Genomic DNA, 11987 nt, shown 5'->3' on the forward strand with positions numbered 1-11987 from the left:
ATAGAAAATATTTTTTAAAAACTTTTTTGAGCCCATCCCCTAAGTTAAGTATCCTACCTCAATGACCCCGCAGGGCAAAGTTCAGCCAGCCTAACCTGCCCGTCCCGGCTACATGAGGTTATCAACAGGTCGCCAGGTAAAAATTTTGACTGAAATATATATTTCAATATTAGTATTATTATACTTTTTAACTTTAAGCGTAAAAAATTTGATGAATAATTTTAAATAGACTATTCTATGGCATCGTTTTTTTTTATAACTTTTTATACTTATTATACTAATTTTAACACGAAATCTTTTATAGTTTAATGACAAGAATTGATAAAAAGAATATTTTTAATTGGATGAATTATGAAAAACCTTACATAAATGCTAATATTATGTTTCAATTAGTGATAATATCTCTTTTAGTCTTTGCAGGCTGGATTTTCGATGGATAGTTTATTTTACATACCTCCTATTTAGTATTAACGAAAATTATTATGAAGCTAAACTTTTTTGTAAGATAGAGTAAAAGTGGTGTTTATTGGCTTTTTAACTTAATAATCTTGCTATAATATTCAAACAGAAACCTAAACAATAGGCAAAAAAAAAATATACTATCAAACACTTTACTTTAGTCTAAAATGCTTAAATCAAACCATACCTATATCTAACAAAAAATATGAAAATAATAAATATAAAAAAAATAAGCTTAACAACTAGCTAGCCCTTTATATAGAAAACTTCTTCTAAAAAGAACAAAATAATATAATACAGTTTCTCGTATTCATTCGAATCCGTTGAATAGGAACCGGTTCTCATCCATACAAAAAAACTATGTCTAGCATCGTATTATATCCAGCTTTCTACGAATATAAAAATGTACAATCAAAAGATTAAAACCAGTTTTTTTAGCCAGTGCCTTCAGTACCTCGGGGCTAAAAAAAACTAGTTTTTATCTTTTAATTGTACATTCTATATCCGCGGAAAGCCGTTTATAATACGATGCGAGAAATGACTATTAATTATGTAAGATCTGAACTAACCTGAAAGACATTTTCTCTATGTCCAGTAGGAAATGTCGTAAGCTTGCGTTTGTGCTCCCAGTCCCAAACAATAATCATCAAATCATCTGATCCGGACGCTAATTTGGTACCTGATAAAATTATGCATTGCATAAATAATGTTCATCACATCGTGTTCCTTAGAATTATCTTATTTATACCTAGGCATCAGACAGAAAAACGGTGTTGAAAATCTATAATTGTAAAATTATAGTGAATTGTAACTACTGTGAAAGAACATATTTACTTCTATCACTTTTTTTAATCTTAAGAAAACATGTTAGAATCAAAGAAATAGCAATTTACTACTTTCAGTTTTTTTTACTATTTATATTTACATTAGGGATGGCAATCCGTCAAATTTTTGGACCGGATTAGGATTCTTACAAGAATCCGTCCAAAAAATAACGGATTCTCGCGGATTCTTGATTCTTATTTTTGGCGGATTCCGGATTCGCATTCCGGATTCTAGCAATATTTTAAAAGGCTTTTTTTAAAGTAAAAAATTTAAGTGCTACATATGACCTAAAAATTAATGTTCTTTATAATTCACTTCCGAGAATCGAACCAGATTTTAAAAGATAGATAATGATGATAATCTTTGCCTTCAAAAAGGGGGAGTTTAAAGAAAAAACTCAAGACACTTATTTTAGCCTACCAATTAAGAATCCGAATCCACTACTAAAAAACGGATCTCGGATTCGGATTCCAAAAATTGGCCCGGATTCGGATACGGATTGCCAACCCTATTTACAATTAATTTTAAACAAGAACAAGATTAGTCCTTTCGTTCACACTCTACAGACATATAAACCTAGAAATTATTATCAGCAAAAATAATAAAAATCTAACAAGATACGCTAAAATCTTTATAGACACACATAAATCCTACTGTTTTTTCTACATTAGACATCAAATGACCTCAAAAATATAGTTATTCCAACCTGATTCGTTAAAATGAAGAGAATTAACACAGCCCTCGTGACCTTCCAGTTTATAATTCACGTGCAACCTAATTTGTATTCTTATCATTAGTCAAATCAAAGTAGAAATATCTAACATAGAACAAATTGCCAGAATTTAAATATAGCTTATAATCTGTATAGCAGTGTAAATACTTTAATTCATTACTAGCGGCTTCGCCCCTAGCCTCTAGGGGCTTTGCCCCAAGAGGTTTGATCAACCTAATTTAATATTTAGTATTAAAGATTTTAGATTTAATAAGAAAAAGTAAAAAAAAATTTTTTAGGGGGGGGTATTTTTCATTTTTTGGGGGGGTTGGGGGTGTCCCACCCCCCAAGAAAATAGCTTAAAACCATCACAGGACCAGTAGGTATATTCCCTGAAGAGTAGAGCCCAATCGGTTCAGTGGTTACTGAGATCTTAAGCTTCAGACGGACAGACAGACGGACAGACGGACAGACAGACGGACAGACATCGTTCTACTTTGTATTATAGATTACACTAAACCCCAAAGTTTTATAATAACGTTTTAATATTCATTAGATTTTTAACTTTAGGGACTTCTATTGAATTATGATTGGTTGGTCATTAAGTTAAGTGTTCAAACGTTTCAACCACTAATTTTAATATACAGAAGGGGTAATTTTGTGTATCATTGGGGATGTACATCAATTTATCGGTCATTTTCTTATCCCTTTAGATCCATGATTCGTAACTTGTTGCAACTGTCCAATACGCGTTAAAAAATTGTAGAGGAGCTTTGTTTTGTAAGTAATTTTACCTTTGTACTGTAGGAATAGAACTGTAAACACTATTTTGCAATTTTCTTCGTTTACCATAATTAACTTCTGCATGTATCTAGATAATTAAATATGGATGTAGAAATAAGTAAACCATGCCAAAAAAAAGGTTGGCCATGGCATATCTAATGCAAAAATAAATTATTTATTAAGTAAGATCACAATTTTTGTAACTAATATCTTATAGGGTTTAACCAGAGTCCTGCAAAAAACCTAAATATGCCTCGAAGTTAAACACAGCTTTGCTAAAAATTGTAGACCAACATATCTATTCGTTAGTAAGGTATCACTGGTCACGCACACACACACACACACACATTAAGCTAATTCATTTTTTGAAGTTAAATTGTATTTAACCATTTTCTCTTAGACCTGAACAGTTTTATTTTTTTTACATATTGTCTTTCAGAAATTTATTCTAATATTTTATTCCCCCGACCCCTTCTAGAATAATTAGGACAATTAACACCCCAGCATCATATGCGCAAATTATTAGATTAGCTAAAAATAAAAATAACAATTAAATTAACCTGTTGACATTATTTGGACATTTTTACACAATTGTAATGGGAAAAATTATTTTATAGGTGTTGTAATCAAAGCACCCTCTGATAGAAATCACCTATAGTTCCACCGAAAAACAAAGTTGAAAGAAAAAACATTCTTTTTTAATTTGCAATTCAATTGTCATTTTTTTATGTACATGTAGCTATTTCTATTACTTTTCCTAAACAATTTTATTACAGGATCTCGAATGAAGACTCGCTCCCCTTATTTGAACAATTCAAAATGCCCAACGAGAGCCCCATAGCAGTCAAACTTAAAACGATTTGTTATATTAAATAGATATTTGTAGGTGTTTATATTAATTTTTACCATAAACAAATACATAAAACTTTTCATCAATAATGAAATAAAAGGTACAGAGAATCCTACTTACATAATATGGACATACATAAAGCAATAAAGGGATAAAGCAATTGCTAACTTCGTTTAATCTGACCATTATCAGATATAGTGGAAACATATTCTGAAAATAATATTTTTTTATCTTTTTATGTGCAGTCACTCTATTTTTGTTGATGTCTTATTTGATGTGCTTAGCTTTTATAAATGATGTCATCCTTGTCTTTAATCTATTTAGTAACAGAAACTTAAGTTGATAGTTTTACTATTAAGCTTTTTAGATTTATTATGCCTGTCTGACTTAATAGGCCATTGGCCCCTTTATCATCCATTCTACGAGACATTGATTTATAAAATTGAATAGTAGAACATGGCGGAAAAAGAATTTTATGTACAGTAAAATAATAAGTTATACATTAATCTTAATGACATTGTCCTCTTGTTGATTTTTGTTTAATAAAGACTAATAAATTCAAATGTAATTATTGAAAAACTTGATTTTTAGGGGATGTCATAACTAATTAGGTAAGCCTTTACAATATGCGTGATTAAAATATTTTAAGTCAAATATCATCAAAGTAAAGAATATATCATTTTTCTAAAAAAATCCTTTGGTTTTTTTAGAATATTGTTCCTTGTCCCTGATCCGGCCTGGCCATTAGACTGATTGCATCATTAGGCCAATCCGATAATTAGCACAGACAACGATTCCTATGCGTAAACAAGGGAGGTCATCGAAAGCTATTCTAAATTCAGTGTATGTACGTCGTTGTATAATTAGAGAGTTTTAATTTAAAATCATTGACATGTGTAGCGACAGATGCTAAAGATCAAGTTAAAAGTCTGTAAAAAAAAGTCCAAACTTTTACTATTTTTCTTCATTACAGCTCTGAAGTTACATGTCTAAATCTCCTTTTGTTGTTGTTAAAATTTCACATCTATATTAAATATCTTTTTGCGTCTTTAAATTTTAACTGTATTCTATCTGAATTTCTGTATATGAATGTCCTTGTTATCTGCCTTTTTACGTTAATTTGGGTAATATGACAAATATGTTCAAAATAATTTGTAAGTCCAAGATTATAGAAAATGGTGAAACATAGAAATTAACAAGATCAAATAATAGGAGAATGGAGGCTTCAAATGATAAAATTTAATAGAATGTTTCAATTATGCGAGAAAATTCAAAAATAATACAAGTAGGCAGTGATGTTAAATATTGATGGCTGATTTCAAGATTTCAAACCAATCAACTTACTAGTTCTACAACCAAGTTAATTATCTCGTTTGGGCAGTGTCTCCGATATCAAGAAATTCAAGTGAAAACAAACCCTTTGATTACTCGGCCTTTGCCTAAGTCCTAACTATGGAGCGTCTGTTTACAGGCCAAGGCATTCCGCCTTATCTCACTATTAGTGTCACGCACAAGAAATAGCAGCGGTAGGAACCATTTTTAACGTATCTGGTATGACGCAGTGTGGTTCAGGCTCAAACCCGACACCTCCACGACAGTAAGCATATACGCTTTTTCGCAGGTGTGTTACTGGTTCCACTGAGCCCCATCCTTACCACCCCTTTTTGTTTTCATATCTTGTGCACATTCTTTTGCTGTACTTAAAGTACATATTTGACATTCTTTATTAAGAATACATGTCTTTGTATTAAATAAGGCCTGCAGCCATCAAACAGGAGATTTATTCCAGGTCACTTTCGGATTAAAACACAAGAATTTTACTAAGATAAAAGTAAAGAATAATAACATAACATTTCCTTATAACAGGACTAAGAAAAGTTCTAATTTGCTATACGGAAATAAGGATAATTTTCAAAAGTCCAACTTTTTCAATAGATATTGATTTTTTTGTGCGAAATTCTACCCTTGTCCTAATCCTTATTAAGAAACGTTTAAAGTATTTAATTTGAAGCTTATCATTTATAAAATTCATAAAGCTAAAACTTAGCGCATTTTTTCGACAGATTTTCATTTACTTTAAACGACAATATGAAACTGTTAAAAGTGTGCCAAAACAACTTTCCATTGCATTGTAGAAAAGAATTACTCTCATAACAAAACTTGGTCTTTACTTTTAGTATTAGGAGAGTGTTTGTTTGTTCATCTAATTTGTTGGACACACAAATTGAAAAATGTAATTTGTATCTGGGAGAAATCTTTCCATAGCTTTAAATGAAACAACAAAAAGATCAAAATTTTAAGACAGTACGAGAATAATATAAATATCCTATTATATAGAGTATTTTTTTATTACATGTATAAACACAGTTTATTTCTTTAACTTTTTATTGATGGAATACATATGTTTCTCTATAAAAATAGATCATCAGTTCCAATTAAGATGTATAAAATAAGAGTTAAAAAAAATATGTCCTTGCATTTTGATTTAGAGTAGGAAGGTTTTTGGGTTAAGAGAAGCTTCATTTAGGTCCTTGAATGGATTTAAGCAATTTTACACTCTTTCCCACACCCTACAGATGCAAAGGGCAAAGGGCGCAGTCATCTTTTGAAAGTATATGTTTAACGTCAACAAGAAGCTGAAAATAGTAATATCATCAATTTAAAAAAAACTGTTATGCAACCCTTTGACTTTAATCTTACGAGAATTCGACATACCTGTTTATAATTTCTAATATTGAATGTGGGTTTATGATGAGGTTTGTTCAGGATGGCATCCGCGTCACTCTCTGCTTGGGCATCCATCTACGAAAAAAATATAAGTCGCGCGTACGGGTTAAAATTAGAACTAACCCTCCCCCCCCCCCCCCCCTCACACACACACAATTAATTCAAGCTGCACCTTTACGGATTGGGCCCTTTTCATTTCACTATAAAGTCTATGTTTTTAAGTGAAGCTGGGTTCTTAGAGGTTTATAGCAGAAATTTGGGTTATCATTCATAAAACTATCCTTTAGTAAAAGAGCTTTGTTCATATACTTAAGACCATTTACTAGACAAAATATGAGCTTAACAAAACCTTATCTAATTAAAATCAGATATAAATGTCTAAAACTTAAGCAAGTGTTAAGATTATAATTAAAATCTAATTTATAATTAGAAAACTTTAGAAAATACAGATAACATGTCTGTGTATCTTTTAAGTGTAAATTAACTTTAAAAATCTTTTTCTTTGCCATGTAAAGCTAGGAAGAATTTCATCTGAATTATATCAATTTTGCAAAAAGGCAAAAATCATTTTTTAAAGACATTATTTCCACATTTTAGTGTGATTATAACAGCTGTAATTGTTATAAACTTTAAAAAGAATTTCAAGGACAAAAATATGGACAATTCATTTTCAAAGTTAAAATATCTCAGAGATTTAAATCGAATAGTGATGGAACATTCAAGAGGATTATGAAGGAAAGTGTAATGTTTATTTGATTTAATAACAATACCTGTCCATCTTCCTGTATACCATTTCCTTCGTTTTCATCATCTTCTAAACAAAATTAAATCAGTTAGAAAGTCTATATTCACTTGGATACGCTGTTTTGAATTAGATCATTTTCATTTTTTGTTTTCCTTTTTTAATTGGTATGTAAATATTCCAGTTTTAGTCATTTCATTTATACATTCAAATATCGCAACAAAGACACGAGTGCAAGTTCAAATCCATACGATCCAACGATTTTTGTATTTTTTCGTGTATTTCTCCAATAAAAAACTCAGATTCAAGGGTAGGACCATGATCATTGAATTAATCAACCCCACCAACTCCTAGATCTACTTTTCCAGTAAAGATAACTATAAATCAGTTTCAACGTATATATTTACCATCTTCCGAAGTGTCGAGTCCCAGTCTAAGAATCCGGCGGCCACCAACCCGATCTTCCAGGTCTCTATCCTCTACATCAAAGTCTATGGAACTGCTACTACTGCTGCTTGAAGAACTAAAAACAATGTTTTGATTCTACAAATTCTCTACATTAATCAAATGTCTTATGCACTAAGATAAATGTAAAATACAGAAGATATAATTCATTTAAATTCAGAGAAGAGCTTAAGTATCCCCTTGCAAGGTTGAAAAACAAAAGGAAGATTCTAACATGCATAGATATATATCCTTAGAGAAAGTACCAACGTACACATTTAGTGTAGAAAAGCTTTGCTTTCAATAAGTAAAAAAATGTCTGTCTAGTTTGAATTCTATTTACCAGGAGTATAGTTTTCTTAAAATTAAGTATCAGTATTCTATGAAAGTTCTAGTTCTAGGGAAAGAGTTTAGGAAACTTTAACTTCCTTGAAAGCATGATTATGTCACTGGTATGTGGTGATAACAAACAAGCTTTAATAAAATGTAACTTTTTGTTGAAAAGTATTTGCTTTTCTAGTAAGCAAAATAATAGAAAATATTCAGAAAGTTGTTAGTGCTAACATGCCAAGTACAGGTGTCTTTTTTCAGTGTCTAATTTTGGATATTACATAATTCACGAAATCTTTATATTAGTCCAGAGGAGAGCAGTTTATATCTACTTGTAGGGGGTCCTGAGAAAATATTTGCCCAGCTAAAACAACGCTACAACCCATGTTTAGACAATGATTAATAATAAGTTTCTTTCGTTGAAAATAAAAACAAACAAAACATTCCAGTAAATTGCTTTATAGTATAATCTAATAAGAGCATGAAGTATACAACAATTTTCTCAACCTTTTATAAGTTTAAAACAAGTTGAAGGGTGGATATAACCCTACATTTTACTAGTAGAATCCCTATTACTCCAACCTCTTAAATTCCTTTATTTTCATTGACGATTGAACGGTAAATTACATTTGGTACCAAAAGTTTTAATACGGCGATATCTTATTCCTAGGATCAAAAACTTTGAGTGCTTTATTGTATTGATTGTTTGATTCCCAACTGGTAGTGTCTTAACTTTTCAACCAATAATTAAAATCTAAACAAGGGTTAATTTATTTAAATTGTCATCATTTGGGATGGACTACAATTTATCCCTGTGTTATACTTCTTTTTTCATTTTTTTCATTATTTGTCAAAAAATCTTTTTCTTAAGTATCGATAAAAATAATGTTGCCGTCAAAGGGTTAAAGAATCCCCCTTTGTTTACCATTACCATCACACTTCCGACATAGTTGCAGTAGAAAATATTTTTTAAGTCTTTAATTCTGATTATTAAGAAATACAATCTTTTATAAAGGGAATCGAATATTAGCTTACACAATAATCCGTAAAATTGTGAGCAAGCTTCCAGTCAAATGCGCTTATTACGTATAACTATTCTTAATGTTTGACAGTTTGACCTAATAATTTTGAATGGAATATTTCTCACAACTTTACGGATTATTGCGTCAGCTACTACCTATTCCTTTAAAAAAAAACCAAGAGATGATGATATGTGCTCCACTTAAAGTATAAAGAATATTCCTATCTAAAGTTTATTAGAAATAAGAAAGATGTGTTTTTAAACTTCCTAATTATTCATGAAAAATTCTTAAATTGTGTCGCATAGATATTGTAAAAAAATAGAGGATTATGTAAACAAAAGGGGTAGTTGCACGTAGTTTTTAAAATATCAAGACTTGAAAATCGTCTTTTTAAATTGCAAAAAGACGATTTCAAGTCTTGATATTTTAAAAACTATGTGATAAAAAATTGAAATTATTTCAAATATATGCCATATAAATGTAGTTTATCCCATTAACTAGGAAAAAATATGCGGTTCACTAAATTAAGTTTAAATAAATTTCGTGCAACTACCCCTTTGGTTAGCATAGAAAAACAGTAAAAAGGATCACGAAGTAGCGGGTTTCGTCATCATATTTTCAAAGTAGCTATTCTCCTGTTTTTAGCCCCTCCGGAGGTCTCTAACTCTGCGGGGCCAATTTCCTGACCCTTATGGGAATATGATTAACATATTAACAAGAATATACCTAAATATTTAAATTAACTCGTATATGCGACCTCTCACATAAGGCACATTAATATTCTTTTAAAAAATTACATCAAAGTGCAAAAATTTAAACTCTTTCGTTATGAAGACAACAGATTTTTAATCAGCCTTCTTTTGAAGAAAAACCTTTTTTCTAAGGCCGTGGGAGTTAGTAACAAGAAGTGTAAAAAATTAAATCTAAACAATCTTGCTATTTTTGTTCATTTTTCAAATCACTTTTAAATTCTATTTATACGATATACTCAAACACGCCACCACCACTTTTTTTCCCCCATCCCTTAATGAATGTTTACCTGAGTTGTTCTTGTAAATTTATGACCTCATCATCCTCGCTACCCTCTGAAGAACTACTATTGCTTGAATCATCTCTAAAAACATACCTAGTAAAATGTCTTCATTATCTGTCTGGCTTATTTTTTCTTAAACAACTAAAATTTTTGACAAGATGTATTTACTTTACATATAAGTCTTAAAATGTCAAGGACCAATACAAATTATACAACACCTCCCTTAAACAGTTTTTTTTTAAAGAAAAGACAATTTTACAGACTTATATCATTATCTTTCCTTTTGTAACTTACATAAATGCCAAAATTCATTCCCATATAAACAACCCCTTAAATAGTGGATGTAAATATTCATTTATTTCCCTGGTATCTCATTTATATCCCTGGTATGATTTTAGAAGATTTTTAATTTTTTTTGGAAGATTTTATAATTTTTATTAATTACTAAAAGAAAGAAAAATTATACCAGGGAAATAAATGAAATTTAAAAACCAAAATTAAACCACATTTTACTAGCATAAAAATGAGTTTTTGTTTAAATGAGAATGATATTCCTGTCCAGTTTTTTGTTTAGGAATGAATAGTTCTTACCCTCGTGAATAAATGATGACCTATCGGTCCATCATTTATTCCCTCGGGTAAGAACTATTCATTCCTAAACAAAAAACTGGACAGGAATACCCCAAACATGCATATTTTTGAAAAATAATATAACATCTTATCTGCAATACAATACTATGTGCATCAAAATCCAACAAAAAGTTAATTGCATTTAAGTGAAATAAAGGTGTCAAGGATTATGATCAAATAATGTAATTTTTTGAATCATTGTACAAAAACGATTATTTGATATAAAAAAATGGATTTAAGACTTTTAAAAGTTGACTCCCCAAATGCTATTTAACCTATTCTTTCTCAAAAGTGAATCTTAAATTAATTTTATAAAATTTTCTTAATTTCAATCCCCGGCTATACTCAAAAAACGCCTATCTCAGAAAACGCCCATCTCAGAAAACGCCTATCTCAAAAAACGCCTTTTTCATAAAATGCCTACTACATTTTTAAAAATTATCTTGTATTGAAACATGTCAGTCTAAGAAGGTATTGTGAATATTGTACAATATGTACATTATAAATCTTTATTGAAATATTTATTCCTGAATTATAATTTCACTCTTTTACATTCCTTAGGCACTTGATCACAACTAAATAGGCGTTTTCTGAGATAGGCGTTTTTTGAGATGACCCCAATCCCCTACTTTAAAAAAATGGCCATTAGAGGAATGCAACTAATAAAATATTTATGAGATTGTCTGAATGTTTCATGAAAAATGAAAATAGACTTCCCTAGCTTTAAGTTTACAAAATTAATTAAAAATGTCTAACAAAAAAACCTGGCTTTACCTATACATAGTTTTTTACTTTCCTATTGAAATGAACAAAAAGCTAGAAGTATTTTCTATTTTACACACATAAAAAAAAATCTATTTAATTACAGGATAAATTCCTATTTTCTTTTCAGTCTTTTTATAAAGGTAAATTAAAAGAACATGGTTTACTTTTTTACAGCGAATTAAGAAATCAAATACCTAATAGTAATATATTCTAATTTGAATGAAAACATATCTCACAAAAAAAAAGAAAATTGGTCTCATTGGGCCTATAAAGGAAAACAATTAAAAGAATATTAAGAATTTCATACATTATACCAAATATTTAACAGCTACAAAATTAAAAAATTACAACATATGTTGGTAAAATGAAAATTAAAAATTATAGTCTATTTTCAGAGTAGTATTTTATAATGAAATGACTTACTTTTCAGGTTGGGAGGTCTCCTTTTTTGATTTTGCTTTTCGTTTGCTTCCAGTTTGTTGTGGAGAATCCCCATCTTCACCACTATCACTTACATTTTCAACAACACTTGGAAGATCCTCTTGGGATTTGTCTCTGTAATTTCTAAAAAAAAAAAAATGTAAATATTGCAATTAATACCTAAGATTGCATATATCAATGGCTAAAAAACGCTTAATATCCTCATATAAAAGTAACAGGATATG

The 11987-nt window shown here is 29.9% G+C and overlaps 1 protein-coding gene across 2 annotated transcripts in view; it reads right to left on the reverse strand.

Moving 5' to 3' along the window:
- Nucleotides 1-11987, reverse strand: part of LOC145313491 (DDB1- and CUL4-associated factor 8) — a 69178-nt gene that overhangs the window by 56369 nt on the left and 822 nt on the right. The window contains exons 3-11 of one of the 2 annotated variants that reach the window (XM_080152926.1): nt 11746-11886; nt 9934-10008; nt 7506-7621; nt 7127-7170; nt 6345-6431; nt 2791-2867; nt 1991-2058; nt 1029-1138; nt 58-149 (exon numbers count right to left, since the gene is read on the reverse strand). In XM_080152926.1, coding sequence (XP_080009052.1) covers nt 58-149; nt 1029-1138; nt 1991-2058; nt 2791-2867; nt 6345-6431; nt 7127-7170; nt 7506-7621; nt 9934-10008; nt 11746-11886 — 810 coding nt within the window. Of the gene's footprint in view, nt 1-57; nt 150-1028; nt 1139-1990; nt 2059-2790; nt 2868-6344; nt 6432-7126; nt 7171-7505; nt 7622-9933; nt 10021-11745; nt 11887-11987 lie in introns of both variants that reach the window. The other variant, XM_080152925.1, reaches the window with a different exon arrangement.

This window comes from Acartia tonsa, chromosome 3 (genome assembly GCF_053477335.1).
Source record: "Acartia tonsa isolate MP-2025a chromosome 3, ASM5347733v1, whole genome shotgun sequence".
NCBI lineage: Eukaryota > Metazoa > Arthropoda > Copepoda > Calanoida > Acartiidae > Acartia > Acartia tonsa.